General features: G+C 39.1%; 2 protein-coding genes and 1 non-coding gene across 3 annotated transcripts; 1 reads left to right on the top strand and 2 right to left on the bottom strand.

Annotated features, from left to right (window-relative positions):
• Window positions 1-270: 270 nt before the first annotated feature.
• On the bottom strand, window positions 271-4,869 carry LOC127137010 (uncharacterized). Its single transcript, XM_051063509.1, has 4 exons — window positions 1,833-4,869; window positions 1,279-1,784; window positions 1,120-1,176; window positions 271-924 (listed from the first exon to the last, which is right to left on the bottom strand). The coding sequence occupies exons 1-4, from the start codon at window positions 4,867-4,869 to the stop codon at window positions 271-273; spliced, it is 4,254 nt and encodes a 1,417-aa protein (XP_050919466.1).
• A 1,652-nt stretch (window positions 4,870-6,521) lies between these two features.
• On the top strand, window positions 6,522-8,047 carry LOC127075028 (uncharacterized). The gene is made up of 2 exons (XM_051016467.1): window positions 6,522-6,962; window positions 7,357-8,047. Exons 1-2 carry the CDS (start codon window positions 6,832-6,834, stop codon window positions 7,814-7,816), a joined length of 591 nt encoding a protein of 196 aa, XP_050872424.1. The 5' UTR covers window positions 6,522-6,831; the 3' UTR covers window positions 7,817-8,047.
• Window positions 8,048-16,330: 8,283 nt separating this feature from the next.
• Window positions 16,331-16,437, bottom strand: LOC127077007 (small nucleolar RNA R71). Its single transcript, XR_007786998.1, has one exon. It is a non-coding gene; the product is annotated as a small nucleolar RNA R71 (small nucleolar RNA).
• Window positions 16,438-26,931: the final 10,494 nt, after the last annotated feature.

The following is a 26,931-nucleotide window of genomic DNA, read 5'->3' as shown; positions in this document are numbered from 1 at the left end:
AATAATAAAAGAATGAATCGATTGTAAAATAATAATGAAAGTAACAACTGATGGTGAATACCAATCAGCCCCTAAGCACACAGTGCTTCCCTCACCAAGATGGTGAATCCTAATTGATTTCCCCGATACCTAAATCCTACCTTTCTGTCCTCTTTTATAGCCACAAGCTTATTCCTATTTTATCGAAACAAACCCCCCTAATTAAAATAACAAACTTCTGTAATAACTAATTCCTATAATAACTCTAACAAACTCCTATGATTATTTCTTTTATTCTTTTATTCTTTTACTTCTCTTGTAAACCCTCCAAACCTTTGGTTTGGGCCCACTGTCAAGGCCCACCACTTGATCCATCTTTCTATCAATTCCCGTCTCCATAGAAACGGCCTTGTCCTCAAGGCAAAAATCTGGAAATTGACCCTGCAACACTGCATTATCCTCCCATGTCTTGTGCCTCCATTTAATGAGACTTTGTTGCACAGTCACTCCTCCCTTCATAGTCACCCTAGAGCCCATGACCTTCTCTGGGTACACATCACTGTCATCTGTGAGTTCCAAATCTTTGGGAAGTTCGCCTAGAACCTGATAGTCTCCCACTGCTTTCTTCAATAGTGATACATGAAAAACTGGATGGATCCTGGACTGATCAGGCAGTTGTAGCCTATATGCCACTTCTCCAACCTTAGCTATAACTTTGAAAGGCCCATAAAAACGTGCCGCTAATTTTTTATTGATCCGTTTAACCACTGACTGCTGTCTGTGAGGTCTTAATTTCAAAAAAACCCATTCACCCACCTGAAAACGCACATCTCTTCTCTTCTTGTTAGCATAGCTCGCCATCTGTTCTTGCGCTCTTTGTAGATGTGATTTAAGTTGTGTTAGAGCCTCATATCTCTCACTTAGCTCTAATGCCACCGCAGCCACCTTAGTCTCATTTGATAAAAACCGCAGAATACTAGGAGGATGCCTTCCATAAACCACTTCAAACGGAGTTCTCCCAATCGACACATGATAGGTGATATTGTACCAAAACTCAGCCCACGAAAGCCAAGTTGACCAAGTTTTGGGTTAATCTGAAGCAAAACATCTCAAATAGCTTTCCAGACATCTATTTATCACCTCCGTTTGCCCATCCGTTTCTGGATGATAGGCAGAACTCATCTGCAATTTAGTGCCCTGCAGTTTAAATAATTCCAACCAAAAATGGCTCACGAATAAGGGATCCCTGTCACTGATAAGGGACTTTGGAATTCCATGAAGCCGCACTATTTCTTTTACAAACAATTCAGCAATGGACTTAGCTGTGTAAGGATGCTTGAGCAGTATGAAGTGACTGTACTTAGACAACCTATCCACAACCACCAGTACAGCCTCATAACCCTTAGACTTAGGCAAACCCGTAATGAAATCTAGCGAAAGATCCTCCCAAATACCATTAGGAATGGGGAGAGGTTGCAACAAACCTCCGGGAGTAGTGGCCGCATACTTTTGTCTTTGACAGATATCACAAGCACGCACAAATTCTCTCACCGACTTCTGCATTCCCAGCCAATATAAATTATCCGCCAGCTTCCGATAAGTTCTCAAGAAACCTGAATGTCCACCAGTAGGAGTGCAATGAAATTCCTCCAACAGTAGAGGGATAGATGGGGACTTAGGAGAAAGAACCAGCCTGCCATGATAAAACAACACACCTTGCTTAACAGAATAGCCTGGCTTAGAATCAGGAGCAGACAACACGGTTTGTATCATGTCCTGAATTTCTGGATCATCTTTCACCTCATCTAAATTTTTTTTGCTATCGGTTCATTGCGGGTACGAAATCAAGGTACCCAAATCAGCATCGTCATCACGTCTGGATAGAGCATCAGCAGCTTTGTTATCCCTCCCTGGTTTGTACTTCACCTCAAACTGATAGCCAAGCAACTTAGCCAACCAACACTGCTGGTCTGGGGAAGTTATTCTCTGCTGCAGGAAGTGTTTTAGACTCTTGTGATCCGTGTATACTGTGAATTGCTTTCCCAACAAGTAGTTTCGCCAATGCTGGATGCACAATACCAAGGCCATAAGCTCTTTTTCATACACCGACTTTGCTAAATTGCCTTGAGATAATGCTTTGCTGAAAAATGCTACAGGTTTCCTTTGCTGCATTAACACTGCTCCGATACCTCTACCAGCTGCGTCACATTCCACTTCAAAGGGTAGAGAAAAATTAGGTAGTACCAAAACAGGGGGTGAAGTCATGATAATCTCCATCAATTGAAAAGCTGCATTTGTCTCTGTTCCCCACGCAAAGTTATCCTTCTTGGTCAGCTCAGTCAAAGGCTTGGCCACTTTGCCATAATCCTTAATAAATTTTCTATAGTACCCAGTAAGTCCCAAAAATCCACGAACTCCTTTTACATTCTTTGGTTCTGGCCAATCCAAAATGCACCTTACTTTCGCAGGATCTACTGCTACCCCTTTACCTGAGATAATGTGCCCCAAGTAGTCAATCTGCTTACACCCAAACTTACACTTAGCTTGATTTGCAATAAAACAGTTCTCAAGTAAAACAGAAAGAACCTGACATAAGTGCTTTTGATGCTCTTGAATGTTCTTATTGTATATGAGAATATCGTCAAAAAAAACTAAGACAAATTTCCTCAAAAAGGGCCTAAAAATATCATTCATGGTTGCTTGGAACGTGGCTGGAGCATTCATTAACCCAAATGGCATCACGAGATACTCATAGTGGCCATTGTGAGTTCTAAAAGCTGTTTTGGGAATATCATCTTCATGCACCCTGATTTGATGATAACCGGACCTAAGGTCAATCTTCGAAAAAATAGTCGAGTCGTATAATTCATCCAATAATTCGTCTACGATGGGAATAGGGTACTTATCCGGAACTGTAGCTTTGTTAAGCGCTCTGTAATCCACACACATTCTCCAACTTTTATCTTTCTTTTTTACCAAAATCACCGGACTAGAGAAAGCACTCATACTGGGTTTGATCACTCCTTCCTGCAACAGTTCAGTCACTTGTTTCTCAATCTCCTCCTTCTGATGGTGAGGATACTGGTAGGGCCTAACATTGATTGTTCCATGATTTGGAAATAATTTGATATGGTGCACTTGAGATCTCTCCGGAGGCAGCTGAATTTGATCTTTAAAAACTGCTGGAAATTGTTCCAGAATCGCAATTACTTCTGTTGGCACAGAGATCTCGCCAGCTTCCAATTGGTGATGCTGAGATCCCCACCATTCAGTTCCCATCCTATTCTGGTTGTCATCCAAAAAGGAGTTCAGATAACTATGCTCCTCTTGCCTGCTACCTTGACCCAACACCTTAACCATCTGCCCCTCATACATGAACTGCATAGACAACACCTTCCAATCCATTATTACCTTTCCTAGTGTGCTCAGCCATAAGACTCCCAATACTATATCCAAACCTCCCAGATCCAGTACCAACGCATCAATGACTACTTTCACAGAACCCATCTTTATTACAATTCCTTTGCACACCCCTTGAGAATTCACCCTATGTCCATCTCCAAGTTTGATGCTCCTGGCAGGGTCAGGAGTGATTTCTAACCCCAACGCATTTGTTACTTGAGGGGAGATGAAATTGTGGCTCGCACCACTATCGATCAACACGAACACATCCACATTTTCAATTTTTCCCTCAATTTTCATGGTACGATTTCCACTCATACTTCCCAACACACCCATGGATTGACATTCTACCTCCTCCCCCTCTTCCTCATCAGTTTGCACTTCTTCCATAGATACGATTTCACCTTCATCGTTAAGAGTTTCTCCTTCACCCAAAATCAATACTCGTAAGGATCTCTCAGGACACTTATGGAGAGTAGGGTGATACTTTCCACCGCACTTGAAACACAACCCCTTCGCCCTTCTCTCATCCATCTCGTCGTTGCGAATGCTGCGAATCCCTTTCCCTTTTTCAGGTCGCGAATCATTCTCACCCTTTTTCCCAGTTGAAGCTAACGACATCGTAGACAGCGTGTTAGATCCACTTGATCCTGTTTTCTGAGTCGGATTGGCCCAACTGGAACGACTTGTCTCTTTCAGATTTGACCCGTTCCTGTTCCGAAAAGTTGGCTCGGCCCAATCACTACGGCCCCATCGATCCTGCCCTCCTTTTTTGCTACCGTATCTGTCCGCGTCATCATCATTTTCTCTCAACTCTTCCTCTACGTCTTTTGCAATACGCATCATCTGCATCCGATTCAGAGGATTGAAAGTCCGAACCCTACGACGAATTTGTGGCTTCAAACCACTCATAAAATAACCCAGATATTGTTCCTCTGGAAGTCTTCCCACTTGTGACGACAAAAGCTCAAAAGCTTCCACAAATTCTTCTACACTACCCCTCTGTTTCAACGTGGATAATTCCTCAAAAGGATTTTCCAGACGTCTTCCTCCATAGCGCGTAATCAGACCCTTTTTCAACTTTTCCCAGGACAGATTGTCCTCTGTTTCCATCAAAAGGTTAAACCAGTGTATTGTAGAACCTTCCATACTCAGACGTGCCAACTTCACTCGCATTTCATCAGTCGTATTCTGCACATCAAAATAGATCTCAGCTCGTGTGATCCATGCAACAGGATCGACTCCTTCGAATAATGGCAATTTCACCTTCTTCCTTGACAAACGTGATTCCTCATGCGAAGACTCACCCATGGGACCCCCACTCTCCTGATTCGTATTCTTCTGACCGATCTGTTTGCATAAATCAGAGAGAACAGCGCTTTGTTGTTGCATCTGTTGAGCTAACGCCTGTAGTGTTGCTTTGATGTCCATCATCTGTGTTTCGACGTCACCCCTCTGTGTTTCCAACACGTCCATACGATCCCCCATCTTGGGCTTTCGTGGCATCTACAATTTTGGTGTGGTGGTGATTTTTTTGATCCGGTAGGTCGGACCAATTGTTAGGTTCTTATATGAATATATGGGAGAAATAAAGAATAATTGAATGGAATAATAAAAGAATGAATCGATTGTAAAATAATAATGAAAGTAACAACTGATGGTGAATACCAATCAGCCCCTAAGCACACAGTGCTTCCCTCACCAAGATGGTGAATCCTAATTGATTTCCCCGATACCTAAATCCTACCTTTATGTCCTCTTTTATAGCCACAAGCTTATTCCTATTTTATCGAAACAAACCCCCCTAATTAAAATAACAAACTTCTGTAATAACTAATTCCTATAATAACTCTAACAAACTCCTATGATTATTTCTTTTATTCTTTTATTCTTTTACTTCTCTTGTAAACCCTCAAAACCTTTGGTTTGGGCCCACTGTCAAGGCCCACCACTTGATCCATCTTTCTATCATTGCACTTATTAACTCATGATGGAGATAAAGAGGAGAGAGTGCTACATGAATGAGTGTAGTGGTTCTAAGTCTATATGTCATTTGTCATCTTTACACTTCTTGTTGCCACCGGTGGTACCGACTCCAACTCCGGGACCAAGACCGTGGGCGCAGAGGCGATAGTGACAGTTTATATGTGGCCCTTGAGCACTTAGGCACGACACATCAAAGCAATCAGGTGGTGGCGGCAAGCTGCCACATGTGGCAATGGTCGTTTCTCCCATTCATTATTTTGAATTCAAATAGTTGTAATACTTAATAAAGAGTTGCAACACTTAATGGATAAAACTGCAATACTGGGTGAAATGATGTGTTTGATCAATGATTGCAACCTTATGAAACTATACCATTTAGTCTATAAATAAACTGTTTTAGATTCAGGAAAAAAATTTGAACTCTTCTCTTCATTGCTTAATAGCAAATTTCTTTCTTGCTTACATTGCGAATTTTCATTTATCTTATGTAAGTTAAATTATCACGAGTATTCATGCGTGTAGACTCTAAAATAATTTAGAGAGTCTTTGAAATACTATTGAGAAATTGCTCATATATATGATTCTAGCTTTGACCCATTTAATTTAGAATCAATTTTCAACTAATAGTACATCTTGAAACCATGCCTTCTTAAGTTATACCTGTGTCAAATATCTTGTGATTATAGCTAACTAACACACTTCATTGTCTCACGTTAATGAAAAAAGAAGATGGACATGTAATCGATATATACAACTATTATCCATAATTTTTTGATTTTTCTCAGATATTTTGAGATCTCCGATAAAAAAATATTGAAATTTTTAAAAAAAAAATGGAAAATACACAACTACTATCTAAAAAATACTTGATATTTAAAAATATACAATGAAAATACTTGATATTTAAAAATATACCGTAAAAATACAATAAAATACTGATTTTTTTTTTAAATTGAAAATAACTACCAGATTTTTTCAAAAAAATTTGTACCGAATTTTTTAGAATAACTACCAGATTTTTTTTTTCATTTCTTATCATTTTTCCAAAATAAATGTTTTTAAAAGAGTAAAGTTTTGAAAAATAAATAATACGAATAATATTTTTATCATTAGAGTTTCTGTGGTGGAATAAATTCTTGACCCTTGACAATGTTCATACCGTGGCCTTTACGATGGTACGACAAAACGCCACGCTCATAGGTTTTCATAAAACAATTCAACGGCTGAGATGAATCGGATTCCAAAACTGAACGGCAACGATGAAATCACAAGAGACACGAAGAAAAAAATAACACTGCGATCGATCGCTAAGTGTGGCGGCTGGAGAAACGAAAAGAAACTTGCACAACAGGCAAAGAAATGATTATATTAAAGTTCAGAGAACATAACACATTATTAGTTATTACATTAATAATCCTATTAATTAATTAAAGTTTTAGAAGAAATTAGAGCTATATTGCGATCATGGTGCTATGGGAGATTACACTCGGAACTGCGTATTTTCTGGGTCTCAAGCGAACTTACAGGCTCGCTCTCAGGATTCAACGTAGGATCGTAAACCCTAACCACTCTCAGATCCGCCAATTTCTTCATCGGTATTCTCTTTTTCCCTTTTTCAATTTTAATTCAATGTTTCCGTCTTCCAATTTCATTTCTTGCATTTGTTTGCAATTACTAGTTGCTCCCCCAATCCCCATAGATATCTGAGACATCATGATGTTGCTTTTTTCATTCACATTTTTACCATCAAATTGATCCTCAAAATTGCATCAAATTTAAACGAAGTTGTCTGACGTGGTTCCTAACATGGCGGTCGCGTGATTTTAAATCACACTGCAATTGCGGAGATAGTAAGACAAGAGATAAAATAAGATTTTAGAGCATTTTGTTTAGTAATTATCACATGATCATTTTGTTTGTGTTTGTGTTACAGGCCATAGTTTGACATAATACAATTTCCTCACTGGTTTTTATGTTGTCATTTCACAGAAGAACACGTTCTGTATTTGATGTGGCAATCAAAGTTCATCAGAACATTCAAGAAAGGGACATAGAAGTTGGTCGGAATCTCGGAAACTTCATTTTGCGATGGCTCGATCGAATGAAACCGTCAGCTCAGATTCATGGTGGATCACCTACAAATGGTGCTAGTTCAAGTATAAGAACAACAAAGCTTCAACCTAAGTCTTCATACCTCAAAAGACCTAGTTACTACACCTTATTCAAGAGGGGATCAAATAAGCGTTTATTTACCCCATCGTCAAGTATATGGCCAAAACCTTTCCCCACCATTGCAAGTATGTTGCGACCAGCAAATCCTGCTGGGACAACCACCCACTATCGGTACCTCAGTATGTATCCTCACGATGCCTTTAGATCAAACGGTAATGCTTACTGGCCGGCAGGTGTTATTAGGAAGGACATCATGCAGTGGATGCTGCAAAACTAAGGACCAATTTATTTTCCACAGAGAGAAGCAGTGGCTCCTGAAGCTCTTCATATTATCTTTCCCTATCCAAAGAATTCATTTTTTTTTGTTTTTTTTTGTTTCTTTGGACTTCGTAGAATCTGTTGAGCTTCCTTGTGGAGATGAACTGTGGGATATTCATCTGTAGTTTTTGGTTTAAAGAACTAACAGATAACCATCATGTTGATTAATAATAAGGGGGATTTATATTTCTGTTTTTTGTTTCTCTCAGAAAGATGCTGTTTTTCAATTAGCTTTATAGCTTATGCAACTTGTAGATTGATTTTTTGATGCATCAGTTGTATCTGTTATAAGGTAGCAAAATAATTCTTTTAAGAATCCATTTGAACATCATACATGTAAGTTGTAACTCATTTAAAGGTGATCCATTCAATCCATATTCCCATGAGCTTCAATTGAGTGAATTGTCAAAGTCCATAACATGTCAAAGATAAAGATAATATTAAAATAGGGAGAATGGTACAGGAGGTTTTGATTTGTAACTCTGTTTTCTAGTTTTCATTACTGCAAAATCAGTCACAACATAGCAGTTATAGTGCTTGAGAAATGACATGCTACTATTGTCCCAGAATACTATAGGTGGCTGCACTAGAACACAATGTTTGAGGAAAGTTTGAATCCACAAAAGTTCAGTTGACACATGTAAGAGGCTCCCATATTCAGCCTCGGTGTTGGATCCTGCTATGACACGCTGCAAGCATAGGTCTGTATCGAAGTAGTAAGAGATTATTGTTTTCATAAATCAAGAATATTTTTTTAATCTTTTTTATCTAAGAACATTGATAATTATAATTTGTGAATTTTGTTATATATTGATAAATTAAAGAACAAAGAGTCAGTTTGTTTTGGCTTTTTTTAAAAATGATTTTTATAGTGTTACATATTTTAGTGTAAAAAAAATTTACAAAGAAACTTTTTATAAAAGCTTCAAATGAAAATTTGGTTTGAATAGTTATTCTTAAAATATTATTTTAGGTATTTCATCATTTTATCGAAACTGTTTTTGGATATCAAATTTTCAAAAAATTACTTAATTTTGAAGCTATTTCAAATAGCTTTTCATAAAAATCATTTTTAAGATACAACATTTTAAAAAAATTGTGATTTTGACAATGTTTTGATCTTCAATAATGTATATTTATGTTATAGAATGAACAATTCAATCTTTTAATTTATAAAAAAAAAAATTAGAAAAATTTATAATATTTTGAAAAACATTTTTGTAGAATCCATTTTCAAAAATACAAAGAAAAAATCCATTTTTTTAAAGATAAAACAAACTGGCCCTAAGTCTAATACTTTTTTAAAAAAACTAATCTAATTGAGACAACCATGGATACGGAAAGCATTGGCAAGAGTGTGGATGAACAAGATCTCCAAGAGAGAAGTACAAAGAAAATTACGGAAAGCATTGGCAAGAGTGTGGATGAACAAGATCTCCAAGAGAGTTCTAATGCATCATTTCATCTAACTGATGTGCTGAGAGATGATTTGGATGGAGAGGAAGAAGAAGAAGGGATAATAGTGGAGAAGGGGAATGTAGGAGACTATGATTGTCCAAAATCCGTTCTATCAGAATTAGAAGAGAAATGAATCCACCGACCTTGAAGAGGAGTCATTGTCAAGTTATTGGGGAAGAGGATTGGATATAAAGTTGTGAGATATTGTATCGAACTCTAATATGGTCGAACGATAGCTTCTTGGTTTGACAATCCGACAGGATCATTAACATGTCGTCGAAGTCTGTTCACATGTTGTAGTCGAAGTACGTTAGGATTGTTTGCATGTCGAATTGGGCATGTTTGTTATGCCCAATGTTTAAGTTAGCTTGTTCTCTAAGTTAGCTTGTGTAATGGGCCTGTGTGCAAAAGTACATTAGTTTAGTGTGTTAGTTTTCTTATAAATTACATACTAGTCTCTCATTATTCCATAACGCAAATCCTAATTAGGGTGAGAGAAGTTATTTTCTATTATGTAACACTTGTAATCTTGTTTCAAAGAGAAAGTAAATAATAGCATTTTATAACCAACTTGTTGTGTTCTTCTTGCTTCCCTTTTTCGATCCTTGTGGGTTTCTTATCGATCAAGAAACTGATTATACTTTGTTATTCTGGTATCGTTTTAATAACAAATTGGTGCGGTGAGCGTGGAGGAGATGTCGTCTACAAAGTATGAGATTGAAAAGTTCACTAGAGTGGACAATTTCGGTCTATGGCGCTTGAAGATGAAAGTCCTATTGGTTCAGCAGGGTTGTTTAGAAGCGTTGAAGGTAGCTAAAGCCATGGACGTTGCGTTAACGGACAAATAAAAAACGACTATGGTAGAGATAACCCATAAAGCCATCTTATTGAGCCTTGGTGATAAGGTTCTTCGACAGGTTTCGAAGTAGATGACGACTTCGGGGTTATGGGTGAAACTCAAAAGTTTGTACATGACCAAATCGTTGGTCAATCACCTCTACCTGAAGTAAGCTATGTATTCATTCAAGATGAGTGAAGACAAATTTCTAGATGAGTAGTTGGATATGTTCAACAAGTTGATTCTTGATCTTGAAAATATCGATGTCAAGATTGAGGATGAAGATCAAGCACTGTTGTTGTTGTGTTCTTTGCCCAGATCACATGCTCACTTCAAATAAGCTCTCTTGTATGGAAGAGAGTCTCTGACCTTTGAAGAAGATCAATCAGCCTTGTATTCTAAGGATTCGAACGAACGAAAGGAGCACCATCTTCGACTGGTGAAGGCATGTCAGTTAAGGCGAAATTCACAAAGAGAGATAGGAAGTTTGACAAGAAGAACGGTAAAAGTTAGCTAAAGTCTTATAGTGGTAATGCATCTGGTATTCGATGTCATCACTGTAAGAATGAGAGTCATACAAGAAAAGTGTGCCCTGAACTCCTGAAAGATTACAGAGGTAAGGATAATGGTAACACATCCATTGTTAAATATGATTTCGACTCATTTGATGTTCTTATGGTTTCAAGCGGCGACTCAAGTAAAGAGTGGATTATAGATTCAGGTTGCACTTGGAACATACTCTAAATGAAGACTTGTTCGAGGAACTATGTGATCAAGATGGTGGATCTGTATTGCTTGGAGACAATAAAGCTTGCAATATTGCAGGTGTTGGATCTATGAGATTCAAGCTCCATGATGAGTCAATAAGGTTGTTGACTGAAGTCAGATATGTACCTGATTTAAAGAGAATTTGATTTCTCTTGGTGAATTCGACAATAAAAGATATATTTTCCAAGGAGAGAAAAGTATTCTAAAAGTCATAAAAGGGTTGAAGGAAGTCTTAAGATGCATGTGAATAAAAAAGGCTTGTATACCCTTGAAGTTGAAGTTATCAGTGGTTCTGCAAATGTTGCATCCACGAAACCTTTGACGAAGACAAAAATCTGGCACATGAGATTAAGTCATGTCAGTGAAAGGGGTCTGGTCGAATTGGGGAAACAAAATCTACTTGGTGGAGACAAAGTCAAAAAGCTGAAGTTTTGTGAACCTTGTGTACTTGGAAAATCTTACAAAGTGAAGTTCAATAAAGGCAAACAAAGAACACATAGATCCATTGATTACATCCATGTTGATCTTTGGGGGGCTGCAAGGTGTCCATCACATTCAGAAGCGAGGTATTTTTTATCCATAGTTGATGATTATTCCAGAAAGTTATGGGTATTCATCCGGAAGACTAAGGATGAAAATTTTTAGAACTTCAAAAGTTGGAAGACTCTGGTCGAAAATCAGACTCGCAGAAAGGTCAAGAGGTTAAGAACCGATAATAGCCTTGAATTTTGCAATGAGGCTTCGACAGTTTTTGTGCAGCCTCTGGTATTGCAAGGCACATAAGTAATGCATGTACTCCCTAACAAAATGGTTCGTCTTAAAGGTTTAATCGAACCATTTTGGAAAAAGTTATATGCATGTTGACTAGTGTTAGGTTAAAGAAGGTATTTTGGGCAGAGGTTGTTTCGACGACAACATATCTGATAAACAGATGTCTTTCGATTGTGTTAGATATGAAATCACCTAAATAAGTTTGGTCGGGACACCCACCAGATCTCGACAAGCTTAGAGTATTTGGTTGCATGGCCTATGCTCATATTAGGCAAGACAATGTCGAACCTAAAGCTCTGAGTTGCATGTTCATGGGATACCCTGAATGAGTCAAAGCTTATAGGCTCTAGTGCATAGATCAATGTCACATGAAGTGTATCCCAATTAGAGATGTAGTTTTCAATGAAGCTGAGATGGATTTCAAGAAAATTGATGACGTTAATCGAAGTGCACAGATATTTGAAGAAGAGTTGGAACATGAAGAGATTCCTGTTGAGGTGGAGCATGTCGATGTTGAATTGCGTATCCCATATCAAGTCGAAGAAGAATCACAAGATGATGAAAATACTGAGTAAGTTGAGGAAAATGGCGATGTCGACCTGTTGGCAAGAGATACGCCGAGAAGAGTCATCAAGCCACCTCAAAGACTTGGGTATGCAGATCTCATAACTTATGCCTTAATCTCTGCAAGTGGGGTTCTAGATGAAGAACCTAGAGATTATAAGGAAGATCCAAGGAGTCGAAATAAGACTGAATGGATGAAGGCCATGGATGATGAGATGAAGTCTCTTCATGATAACCACACTTGGGAACTAGTCAAGAAACATGCTAGAGCCAGGTTAGTCAGTTGTAAGTGGATTTTCAAAGTTAAGGAAGGAATCGAAGGAGTGACGTCGAAGAAATACAAGGTAAGATTGGTCGCTAAGGGTTTCACTCATAAAGAAGGTGTCAAAAATTCAATGATGTGTTCTCTTCTATTGTGAAGCACGAGTCCATTTGAATGTTACTTGCCATGGTGGCACAACTTGACCTAGAAATGGAACAAATGGATGTGAATATTGCTCTCTTGTATGGAGATCTTGATGAAACAATCCTGATGAGGCAACCTAAAGGGTATGCAGAAGGGGGAAAGGAAGATTATGTGTGAATGTTGAATAGATCTTTATATGGAGTGAAACAATCTCCTTGACAGTGGAATAGGAGATTCAACACGTTCATGGCACACATAGGTTTCATTAGAAGTCAATTTGACCATTGTGTTTACTTCAGATTTTAACATGGAAATTCATTTGTCATTTCGTTGCTTTATGTGGATGAGATTCTTATAGCAAACAACAATGTTGAGGATGTAATGAAGGTGAGGACTAAATTCAATAAGGAGTTCGATATAAAGGATCTAGGAGATGCATCCAGGATTCTTGGGATTGACATCTGAAGAGACGGAAAGCAGTCGAAATTATGCTTATCTTAAGAGACATACCTACGGAAGATTATCAATAAATTTTGGTATGTCAAATTCAAAGCCTGTTGTGACTCTGACAAACCCTCAATTCAAGCTGAGTACAGATCAATGTCCCAGTACTAAGGTCGAAAGAGCTTATATGAATAGAATGTCATATGCTAACATAGTAGGTTCTTTGATGTATGTTATGGTCTGTACTAGACCCGACACAGCATATGCAATAAGTATTGTAAGCAGGTACATGGAGAATCCTGGAAAGACTCACTGGAAAGCATTGAAGTGGATTCTAAGGTACATAAATGGGTCTCTGAACAGAGTCCTGGTTTATGGTGACGCATGTAGTGAAAATAGTAAAGAATAAATCGAAGGGTATGTCGACTCTAATTATGCAGGTTGTATGGATTCTAGAAAATCTATTTATGGATATGTGTTCAATATGTTTGACATGACAATCAGTTGGAAAGCAACACTTCAGAAGTTTGTTTCCTTATCAACCACTGAAGCGAAATATACCTCCCCCACTGATGTTATGAAAGAAGCATTGTGGCTTGAAGGTTTTGCTAGGGAGCTTAAAATTCAAGGCCGAGTTATCACTGTTAAATGTGATATTCAAAGTTCTATACACATGTCGAAGAATTCAACCTATCATGAGAAAACCAAACACATTGATGTGAGGCTTCATTTCGTCAGAGGGGTAATCGAGAATGGAGAAGTCCAAGTGCTGAAGGTTTTGGAAAATCACAATGTTGATGATATGATCACCAAGACATTACCAAGTTGCAAGTTTTTCAAATGTATGCAGTTGATAAAGCTGTATGAAAAAAGATAGTTTGTTCCCTTAATGTTATAGAGTTTGTTCCAAGGTGGATATTTGTGATATATTGAATCAAACTCTAGTATGGCTGATAACATTGAAATTTACCGTATTTTCGACTCTGATTTCACATGCATTTTAGTTGTTTTATTGTTATTTTGTTGTGTTATTACTATGTTTTTCTTTGTTTTCAGGTTTTTACTTTAATCGGAGCCCCGATCGAGAAAAGGAGTGAAAAAAAGCTAAAAACCCTAAAATTCAGCATTTTGTACTTGTGGCTTCCACCATGGTTGGCGCCATAGACCATGCCATGACGTGTCCCAGCTCAACTTCCCTCAACTGCCACGTTCCCCACTACTTCCACTAAGGCGCCTCAAATTGGCCTTGTGGCGGGCGCCATGGCCTTGTGGCGGGCGCCACAAGAGGAAAAGTTTTCCCTCCCATTTTCAAGTTGAAGGGCATCCTTGTCATTTCCATCTTTTTACTTGCTTATACATATAAACTCGAAATCACTTTTTCAATCATCCAAGCTTAGAGCAGAGGCAAACTCAGAGCAACTTTGTTTCACTTAGGCATATATTCAGTATTTTAAAGTGGTAATCGCTTCGCATTGGGGTGTTACCACAATTGTGTAATCGAGTCTGTGATCGAGTCTGTAATCGAGTTTGGAGCACTTTGGAAGGAAGTTAGTCCTGCCGCCATTTTCATTTCCGCTTTGCAATTTACTCAACCATCCGATTGGAGCAGGTTTTTATTACTTTGCCTTTACTTTATTTATTTTCCGCACTCGCTTTACTTTATTTATTTCCCGCACTCGCTTTACTTTATTTATTTCCCGCACTCGCTTTACTTTATTTATTTCCCGCACTCGCTTTACTTTATTTATTTCTCGTACTCGCTTTACTTTATTTATTTCCCGCACTCGCACTACTTTTATTTATTTTCCGCACTCGCACTACTTTTATTTAATTTCCGCACTCGCACTACTTTTATTTACTTTAATGCACTTTTACTTTACCATGTCTAACTAAATTTATAAGGTTAGAATGTAAGGATCGTAATTAAACCGATAATCCGTACAATTGTTCGTAGAAACACTTAAGGGCTATTTTAACTTTCAACTTAAGTTTTCCCGCACTTAATTTCCGTTGGGTAAGATCGAAAGCCGTCCAACGTCTATCTAAACTTAATTGTTTTTAACTATTTCAAAAACAGTGAAAGCGCTTTGTTTAGTTCATTAGGAGTTTTTAACTTAAGAAGAAAAGAGATTTTAAAACTATTTTCGGACGCGTTTATAAGTTTAGAGTCTGGTTCGTGAGAACCTCTTTTGGTTAAGAAATCCAGGGTTATAATACTTTTCAACTTAGTCAAGATACTATATTTCTTAAAAATAGGTTTACTACTCTAACGCAATGCGCGCCTTTTTATAAGTGACAATAAGAGGGTTTGATTAGGATGTACAACTTGATTCTGAATACACGAAAGCGACAGTTCCTGTTAAATTAGTTCTTTTCAAAGTAGGAAACATTGCCCATAAGTAGTTCTATTAGCAAGTACTTGGATTATTAATTGATTATGTGAATTATATTCGACCCTGTCCTTATTAATTGAACTTTATTCAAAACTTTACTTTTCATTGCACACTTTAAAAACACCTATTTCGATTGCCTTTGATAAACACCATAACAATAGATAACGATAGATTGACACTTGGTCTCTATGGATTCGACAATCTTTTATATTACTCTGACGCGTTCGTATACTTGCGAAAAGCACGCACCAAGTTTTTGGCGTCGTTGCCGGGGAGCAATTTCGTCAAATTTCATTTCCCTGTTGTTATATCGTTTAGACTTAGGCTATTTCCCGCTGGTCAATGCGAAGAACTCGCAACACTGGAAGTTTAAGCTTAGTATACCCTCTGGCAGAACCTGAACGTTACGCTCGCGCACGTTTATTCTTTCATAGAATTAAGAGAGCTATGGCCGAAGATCAAAACCAAAGACCTCTTAAGGATTTCGCTCAACCATCCAATGAAGAACCTAGTTCTAGTATAGTAAACCCAACCATCCCAGCTAATAATTGTGAACTTAAACCATCCCTGTTGCAACTAGTGCAACAGAGACAATCCACAGGTCTCGCTACTGAGAACCCAAACCAATATTTAAAAATATTTCTTCAATTAGCAGACACTTTTAAAACCAATGGAGCTTCTCCTGAGGCAATACGTTTAAGATTATTCCCTTTTTCCCTTAGAGATAAAGCCCTATCATGGTTAGATTCCCTTCCACCCAATTCCATTACGACTTGGGATAACCTTAGAAGAGTATTCCTTGCTAGATATTTTCCCCCAAGTAAGACCGCCGTTCTTCGAAACCATATAACTAGATTCACCCAAAACCAAGGAGAATCGCTGTTCGAAGCTTGGGAGAGATATAAAGAGTTGTTACGAGCATGCCCACATCATGGTTTAGAAAATTGGTTAATCATTCAAAACTTATATAATGGACTTCATTACAACACTAAGATGACCATCGACGCTGCCACAGGCGGTGCTCTGATGAACAAACCTTATCCTGAAGCTAGTGCCCTTATCGAAGATATGGCTCAAAACCATCAATCACGGGGAGTCGAACGAGCGACAGTTGAGAAGAAGGAAGCCCAAGGAGGAGCGCATGAACTAAGCTCTATAGACATGATGCAAGCTAAAATAGACGCATTAGCCCTCAAAGTCGAACATATGTGCATAAACCCGAATACTGCAGCTGCAGTTTCGTCGGATTGTGAGATATGTGGAACCAAAGGACACCAATCTGCAGAATGCAGTCTATTAAATGAAACCCACTCTGAGCAAGTGAACTACATCCAAGAGAACCCATACTCGAATACCTACAACCCCGAATGGAGGAATCACCCGAACTTCTCCTATAAAAACAATAACTCAATCCAAAATAATGTACCTCCGAGACCTAGTTATCAAGCCCCAAGATCAAATCAACCTATGCAACTTGTACCACCAAAGCCGAGCCTTGAAAAAATTATGGAAAGTTTTATCACCGCTCAAACCCAACAAAACAAGGAGTTCATGAACCAAAACATTCATGTTAACGAATTGATTACTCAGTTAGGAACCAAGGTTGACCAAATAGTTACTCGTACCAAGATGCTTGAAACCCAGATCTCTCAGGTAGCCTTAAACCAAGCCCCTCAGACTACACCTGGAGGATAATTCCCTGGACAACCTCAACAAAATCCGAGAGGGCAAGCCAATGCCATTACCCTACGAAGTGGAAACGCTTATGATGAGACACCAAACCCTAGATTGAGTGAACCCAAAATTTCTAAGGAATATACCAAGCCCCCGGATGAAGTAAAGGAACCAGAGGAATCTGAAAACCAGAAAGGTCGAGAAAAAGGAGAAGAACCTAAAGATAAAACTTACGTACCACCCCCGCCATATAAACCACCTATACCATATCCACAAAGACTCAAACAAACCCAGATCAATAAACAATATAAAAAATTTATTAAAGTTATAGAAAAACTTCATGTAGAAATCCCTTTCATAGAAGCCATCCCCCAAATACCTTCTTATGCAAAGTTTCTCAAAGACATCCTTACCAACAAACGTAGACTTGACGATCCGAAGCCTATGGAATATAATGCTATTTCCGAGGACAAGTTAGCTAAGAAAGATAAAGATCCTGGAAATTTCTCCATTCTTTGTCTTTTGGGAAATCATGTCATCGAAAAAGCTTTTCTAGACTTAGGAGCTAGTGTGAGCCTAATGCCTTTAGCAGTTTGTGAGAGGTTGAACTTAGGAGAATTACAACCCACCAAGATGTCACTTCAGTTAGCTGATAGATCTGTTAAGTATCCGATAGGCATTTTAGAAGATGTTCCTGTTAGGATAGGTCAGTTATTTATCCCTACTGATTTTGTTGTCATGTACATCAAAGAGGACAATGATATACCAATCCTTCTAGGTAGACCGTTCTTATCGACTGCAGGAGCCATAATAGATGTCAAGAAAGGAAAGTTGACATTTGAGGTAGGTGACGAGAAAATAGAATTTATACTTTCGAAATTTCTTATGGCACCTGTGATGGGAGATGCGTGTTATACCTTAGGTATCATTGATGAATGTGTTAGAGAATTAGAACAAGAAGAAATTATAAAAACAATTAAGTTACCATCAACTCTCATAAGGGAAGATGATGACTTTAAGAAACCCTACATCGATGATAACCTTTACGAATGTTTATCCCTTACCCCAGATCCTATGCCATGCCCTAAGAAACCAACCTTAGAACTTAAGGAACTACCTAAGAACCTGAGATATGAGTTCCTCAATGAAAAGATGAACCGTCCAGTTATAGTCAGTGCTATCTTGAGCCAAGAGGAAACGAACCAAATTTTAGACGTCTTACGAAGATATCCCTCAACCTTAGGATATAATATCTCTGACCTGAAAGGTATAAGCCCATCCGGATGCATGCATCGGATTTCGCTAGAAGAAGATTCAAAACCCTCCAGAGAACATCAGAGAAGAATAAACCTTATAATGAGTGATGTTGTTAAAAAGGAAGTTCTTAAGTTACTTGAGGCAGGCATAATCTATCAGATCTCGGATAGTAAGTGGGTGAGCCCTGTGCATGTAGTACCTAAAAAGGGAGGCATCACAGTCGTGCAAAACAATAAAGGCGAACATGTAGCAAAACGTTTAGAAGGAGGATGGCAGATGTGTATAGATTATAGAAAATTAAATAAAGCAACCAGGAAGGATCATTTCCCTTTACCATTTATAGACCAGATGTTGGAACGTCTAGCCAGTCACTCTTACTTCTTCTATCTAGATGGATACTCTGGATTCTTCCAAATACCTATCCACCCCTAAGATCAAGAAAAAACTACCTTTACATGCCCTTATGGAACTTTTGCCTACAGACGAATGCCATTCGACCTCTGTAATGCCCCAGCTACTTTCCAACGTTGCATGATGTCCATCTTTGCAGATTACCTAGATGGTATCATGAAAGTGTTTATGGATGATTTCTCGGTTTGCGGATTTGATTTCCACAATTGCCTTGCTAACCTTGAGAAAATCCTGGAGAGATACGTGGAGGTGAACCTCGTGCTAAATTGGGAAAAGTGTCATTTCATGGTGACCGAAGGAATAGTTTTAGGACATATAGTTTCCGAAAAAGGTATAAAGGTAGATAGAGCTAAAATAGAAGTTATATAAAACCTAAAACCACCAAAAACCATCAGAGAAGTCCGAAGCTTTCTTGGACACGCTGGATTCTACCGGCGTTTTATTAAGGACTTCTCCAAAATAACCAAACCTTTAACTGGACTTTTAATGAAAGATGTTGAATTCATTTTTGATGAAAAATGTAACGACGTATTTAATCTTTTAAAGCAAGCATTAATCTCTGCACCTATTATGAAACTGCCTGATTGGTCGGAACCTTTTGAGATAATGTGCGATGCTAGTGATTACGCAGTTGGAGCCGTTCTAGGACAAAGGAAAGATAAAAAATTACATGCAATTTATTATTCCAGTAGAACCCTAGATGCTGCCCAACTTAACTACGCAACAACTGAAAAAGAATTACTCGTTGTAGTTTTCGCTATAGACAAATTTAGATCTTATCTAGTAGGAGCAAAAATTATAGTTTACACTGATCATGCTGCCATTCGTTACCTATTAAGTAAAAAAGATGCCAAGCCCAGGTTACTCCGATGGATTCTATTACTACAAGAGTTTGATATAAGAGATAAAAAAAGGCACTGAAAATGTAGTAGCCGATCACCTTTCTAGGCTAGAACATCTAAAACCAGAACTAGTACCCATAAATGATGATTTCGCCTATGATAGACTGATAGCTAGACTAGAAACCATTGAAGATAATAACCTAGGCCCTGATAAGCACTCCCAAAATTCCTTAGCAGTAAGTAACGTACCATGGTATGCAGACTTTGTTAATTACCTAGCTGCTAATATAGTACCCCCTGATCTTGACTACCACCGCAAGAAGAAATTCTTCCATGATGTGAGAAACTTCTATTGGGATGAACCGCTCCTTTTCAAAAGGGGTAAAGATGGCATTTTTCGCCGTTGCGTTCCGGAAGAAGAGGTAAATAGTATTATCGAGCATTGTCATTCCGCACCTTATGATGGACATACGAGCACCTCTAAGACATACGCCAAGATTCTTCAAGCTGGCCTATTCTGGCCTACCATGTGGCGTGATGTCTGTGCTTGCATTGTCAAATGTGATAGATGCCAACGCACTGGAAACATTTCAAGGCGTGATGAAATGCCTCTAAGAAACATTCAGGAACTAGAACTCTTCGATGTATGGGGTATAGATTTCATGGGACCTTTCCCACCATCCTTAGGAAACAGGTATATCTTAGTAGCTGTAGACTATGTGTCTAAGTGGATTGAAGCTATAGCTGCACCCACAAACGACACTAGGGTAGTGATCAAACTATTTAAAAACTATATATTCCCTAGATTTGGAACACCACGTTTGGTCATAAGCGATGGAGGATCACACTTCATATCGAGGATATTTGATAAACTTTTAAGAAAATATGGAGTTAGGCATAGAGTAGCAACACCATACCACCCACAGACTAGTGGCCAAGTAGAAGTATCCAATAGGGAGATAAAACAAATCCTAGAGAAAACTGTTTCTATTTCTAGGAGAGACTGGTCTCAGAAGCTTCAAGAAGCATTATGGGCCTACAGAACCGCTTTCAAAACCCCTATATGAACTACTCCTTACCAACTAGTCTATGGAAAATCCTGTCACTTACCGTTCGAATTAGAGCATAAGGCCTATTGGGCCATTAAAACTTTGAATTTAGACTACCTAGCCGCTGGAGAAAAGCGTACCCTAGACACTCATAAACTAGAAGAACTTAGGCAACCTGCCTACGAGAATGCAAAAATATACAAAGAGAGAATAAAAGCCTATCATGACAAAAGAATAGTAGAGAAAAACTTCAATGTAGGCGATCTTGTTCTCCTTTTCAACTCTAGGTTACGACTCTTCCCTGGAAAGCTACGCTCAAGATGGACTGGCCCCTTCGAAGTATCCAAGATTCTAAGATCCGGAGCCGTAGAAATCAAGAACGAAACCTGTAGTCCATTCATTGTAAATGGACAAAGACTGAAGCTCTACGAAGGAGGAGACATTCTAGCATACTACTCAAGCCACACCCTGATTGATCCATAAATTCCTACTACTACAGGTGTATAAATTCTAATTGTCAAGCTAATGACATTAAACAAGCGCTGCGTGGGAGGCAACCCATGGTTTTTTCATTTTACTTTTTCGCATTTATTTAATTTTATTTTATTTTATCATATTTTTCATCGAGACTAAAAATTTGAATGGTTTGTATTTTCAAGATCACTTTCCTAACTTTTACAGGATGCAGGATTTCGACGATATGCACGTAGTCTATAGAGATGATGCTCAGAGAGAGCGCTACATCGCTCTTTATCAGCGTCCTATGGCACCCACGCGTTATCCTGATCAGCACTGTATGGAGGCGCTGGGCATTGAGCCGAGTATCCGATTCCTTAGCCACCAGCTTCACTGGGACGAGTTTGCTGACGACTTGAGTAACACCTACAGGAACCTGACATTGGAGTTCCTGGGTTCATTCGACTATGACCCATACTCTGGACCAGATGGGTACGCTGCTTTCAAGCTCTTTGGAGTTGAGTACTCTTTCAGCCAGAAAGAGTTCGGCGACCTATTGGGTTTCCAGACCACTCCTGATGCTATCCCAGGGACACCTATGGGATTTTTTCTGGGTAAGGAGGTGGAGAAGTTTTGGAGTGATATATCCGGTGGTGGAAGCCAGGATCCGCCTACGCATTTGTCTCAGGTTATACATAACCCTGCCTTTAGATACTTCCAGATGATATTGGCACATTCCTTCCTAGGAAGACCGGATGCTGAGACATTACTGAGTGAAGAGGAGATCTTCCTACTATTTTGTGCATCCCAGTCTCGCCCAGTAGCATGTGGGAACTTTTTGTTATGTGGTCTCAACAGTGTCTCCAGATCGACCGAAGGAGTCATCCATGTGGGCGGGATCATTACACAGATTGCCGTCGCTTTAGGTCTATCTCGTAAGCTGTTACATCTCTGGACCTACTGTGGGTACACTACCATGGACATCGACTTCTGTTTGACCAGAGGGTTGATGAGGAGAGCCTCTTTCCACCCATGTCAGTTCCGATTGCTAGTCGACAGCGAGGCTATTCATTATTTCACACTGCCTAATCCTATGATAACTAGTGTGCATGACCCAGCAAATTGGAGTTATGCTCTGGAGGGCCAGGGAGAGACCGTCGAGGAGCCGAGATCACCACCCATTGCTGAATACACGCCTACACCACCTTCTCCCAGGATCACTGTTTTCTCTAATAATCTTTCATTGCAGACCCCCGACATCCGCACCCAGATTGCGGAATGTCGTAGAGAGATTGCAGAGCTTAGACAGGAGGTGGCTGACCTCACTTTACAGATGGGAGTGTCTGATCTCACCCATGCTACCGAAGCCGACTGTTTATATTAGGAGATCGCAGAGCTCAGGCAGGAGGTAGCCATGCTCCGTGGATCCACTCAGGAAGACGACATCCCTACTATATGACCTCACCATTTCATCTTATTTTATCTTTTTTTATTTATTTATATTTCTCGTATTTACATAACTCATTTTATATTATCGCATTTGGAATAATATATAAACTATGTCTATACATTGATATTTCTACTTTTATATATATATGTCTTATGTTTGTTTTATTTGCATTTTTTTATTTTAGTCGTTTATTTATTTATTAGTCTAATATTTAATTTTTGCTTTATTTTTATTTTTACTTCTATAAAAATTATGCAAGCAAATGATACTAGGAACATTCCAAGACAAATGCTATCCGGACCCCTCAAAGCCAAAAGACAAAGAGAAGTCCAAGCCAAAGGACCAAAATCCGGCCCAGCCAAATTTTGTCTTGTGGCGCCCGCCATAGACCCTGTGGCGCCCGCCATAGACCCTGTGGCGCCCGCCACAGCGTCTGTAAAAGGTCGGGGCAGAACCCTTTCTTCACCATTACCCTTTCTTCACCATTTTCACACCTTACAACCTTCCAAACCCATTTTCCACCTTGCAAAAATGTCCTTGAACCCACAAAAAGCTCACACCTTTCTAATCACCACACCGTACAAATCATTTTTTCGATTTCCATTTTCATTTTCATCCGTCGGATTTCGTAAAAATCCAACCCTTTCACATTCCACTTCATCTTCTTCCTCACTTTTCAAGAGCTACACAATGGAGTTTAATGGATTCATTCTTCGACGAAGGAAACCGGGGGATAGACAAAGAAAAATCATTGAACGGTTGCAAAATTGGGAGATCCTCCCGACAAGGTATGTTGACGAAAACTGTCTCTACACTTTAGGTATCTATCATAGCATATTTCATTTATTAGATAACTTAGGTTTTCATAATTTCTTTTCAAACAAAGAACCTACCTATGAGCGATTGACAATCGAATTTTTGAGTTCTTTAATCTATATTGTCAATCCTACCACTGCTAGCACAGTTGGTACTGTCAGATTTAGAATGTTTGCTGTTGAATATGAATTCAGTACCGACGAACTAGCCATCTTGTTAGGAATCCCTCATGGGGACGGTGCTATTTGTGAGGCCCCTTTGGATTCGGATTGGTCAGTCGAGGTATTTTCCTTCTAGGAGCGATTATCAAGCACTTCCATAAATTCTTTTGAGGGAGTTCTTGCCTCGACTATCCATAACCCGACCATCAGAGTTTTTAGATATCTGTTGGCATGTACTATTTTTGGCCGGGAGAATCAAAATAAGGTTAATGCTAGAGAGCTTCTATTTTTGCAAGGAAGCCTCACAAATAGATGAATTAATTCGGTCCCGTTCATGCTTGCTCATATGAATTTAACTTTAAATAAAGCGGGACCGATTTCTTTTGGTGGATTGATTACGTCTATTGCTCGGGCGCTTAACCTGAACAATGAGATGGCTACCCTAGACCCCTTACCTCCTCGCACAATTAACCTAAAATTTCTGAGAGACATGAAATTGTGCCGTTTGAGGAGAGAAGGAGGCTATATGCTTATGGTTCATGGTGCAGCCATCCCATCTGTTGTTTTACCATGCACTAGATGTACAGATGTACGAGATGAAAGGAATTGGACCTACGCTTTAGATGCTCCACCTGTTTTGGGTCCTCTTCCTCCTAACATTCCTGATGAGGAGGGACATGACACTGATGATGAATATGATCGGAGAGAGAGATCTCCCGTACCCCATGTGTCCCCCCATCATCCTTCACCATCACACATCGCACCATCTTCTTCTTCTGCAGGTACCACTCCTGGCTTTTATATTACAAAGGAGATGTGGCGTGACCACATGGCTAGAGAGCAAAGACGTGACGACCTACTCTCTACCATCCAACAACAACTGGCGAATAACATGCGCTTCATGCAAGAATCGCAGCGAAGGACAGACAGGTCCTACGACACTGTTCTATAGTCCCTACAAACGATCACAGATACGCAAGCCCGTCAGCAACAACACCACCAACGACACATGACACTCATCGAAGCCACTTAAGGTTCCATTTTGGGTAACCTTCGAGAGGTGAGGACCGCTCAGGATGCCTTGCAGCCGAGGATGGATCAGAGAGACCATCATCGTACCCGATCCCGTCGTCCACCTCAGGATGGCGAGGGCACTCATCGAAGCCACTTAAGGTTCCATTTTAGATAGTTTGTTTATGTTTATTTCCTTTCAGTTGTTTATTTTGCTTTTTAGTATAATGCATGAGTCTGACGAGTCATCAAATACAGTGTATCTTTAGTACAATCTAATCTCCCCATACCTTATAGCCCCACCGAAATTTTTTGCAAAAGAAAACAGTGTTATTCCGAAAGTTTTTGGGTTTTAAAGATAGGTTTCGAGTAAGGATGCGGTGACTGGGGAGAAATTTGCGAAACATCAGTATTATTTCAGCACCATAGACTTCGTAAATATAGGAATCATTCCCGAAACCCCATATACCATGGCCTTAATCATCATTTCCGTATAAGTCCTCAGTAGTTTATCTCAGCAATCAGCTCCGGCCTACGCATCCTCTACGTAGGGGACCGATGCAAATAAGTGAATGATCCAGCAAAACAAAAAAATAAAAGAAAGCAAAAAAAGGCAACTCCAGTATAGGTGACCCTCACAAAGTCATTTAAACCAAAGAATTGTAAAAATTTGCTACAAAAAGAAAAAGAAAAACTTACCCACTGTTAGTTGGTTCAGAGGTATCTGGCACTGAACTCGGTAGGACGGATTACGATCCGATCCCCCACAACTACAGTTGGGTCAAATAAAAGGGTTTACACATATTTATGTTCTAGAAACCCCATGCTTAGGTCATAATCACTAACAGGTCACTCTACTATGAAGCATGTACGGATAACGGGCTTAATGTGATTGCGCCTGAATGAAAAGGACACAAAAAGAGATGAAGAGGCAGACCTAGGTATTGTGGGATAATATGGGTTGATTAATATAGGAATGGAGTCTATGCCCGTATTTGGGGATTAGTGTCGTCATGATACCCTTAGTTCACTCAGTTAGTACCTATCACTGCATCCCGACTTGAACTTAGAATTTTTTACCTGAAGCACTCGTTTACACCAGTCTTTCTTTTATGAGCTTTTTAATGTTTTTCTTGAGGACAAGCAAAGGTTTAAGTGTGGGAGAGTTTGATAACACTGAAATTTACCGTATTTTTGACTCCGATTTCACATGCATTTTAGTTGTTTTATTGTTATTTTGTTGTGTTATTACTATGTTTTTCTTTGTTTTCAGGTTTTTACTTTAATCGGAGCCCCAATCGAGAAAAGGAGTGAAAAAGAGCTAAAAACCCTAAAATTCAGCATTTTGTACTTGTGGCTTCCACCATGGCTGGCGCCATAGACCATGCCATGACGTGTCCCAGCTCAACTTCCCTCAACTGCCACGTTCCCCACTACTTCCACTAAGGCGCCTCAAATTGGCCTTGTGGCGGGCGCCATGGCCTTGTGACGGGCGTCACAAGAGGAAAAGTTTTCCCTCTCATTTTCAAGTTGAAGGGAATCCTTGTCATTTCCATCTTTTTACTTGCTTATAAATAGAAACTCGAAATCACTTTTTCAATCATCTAAACTTAGAGCAGAGGTAAACTCAGAGCAACTTTGTTTCACTTAGGCATATATTCAGTATTTTAAAGTGGTAATCGCTTCGCATTGGGGTGTTACCACAATTGTGTAATCGAGTCTGTGATCGAGTCTGTAATCGAGTTTGGAGCACTTTGGAAGGAAGTTAGTCCAACTAAATTTATAAGGTTAGAATGTAAGGATCATAATTAAACCGATAGTCCGTACAATTGTTCGTAGAAACACTTAAGGGCTATTTTAACTTTCAACTTAAGTTTTCCCGCACTTAATTTCCGTTGGGTAAGATCGAAAGCCGTCCAACGTCTATCTAAACTTAATTATTTTTAACTATTTCAAAAACAGCGAAAGCGCTTTGTTTAGTTCATTAGGAGTTTTTAACTTAAGAAGAAAAGAGGTTTTAAAACTATTTTCGGACGCGTTTATAAGTTTAGAGTCTGGTTTGTGAGAACCTCTTTTGGTTAAGAAATCCAGGTTATAATACTTTTCAACTTAGTCAAGATACTATATTTCTTAAAAATAGGTTTACTATTCTAACGCAATGCGCGCCTTTTTATAAGTGACAATAAGAGGGTTTGATTAGGGAGTACAACTCGGTTCTGAATACGCGAAAGCGACAGTTTCTGTTAAATTAGTTCTTTTTAAAGTAGGAAACATTGCCCATAAGTAGTTCTATTAGCAAGTACTT

The sequence above is a fragment of the Lathyrus oleraceus genome, chromosome 4 (assembly GCF_024323335.1).
Source record: "Lathyrus oleraceus cultivar Zhongwan6 chromosome 4, CAAS_Psat_ZW6_1.0, whole genome shotgun sequence".
Classification (NCBI taxonomy): Eukaryota; Viridiplantae; Streptophyta; class Magnoliopsida; order Fabales; family Fabaceae; genus Lathyrus; species Lathyrus oleraceus.
The sequence above is the reverse complement of the archived record's forward strand: the minus strand, read 5'-3'. Positions and strand labels throughout refer to the sequence as shown.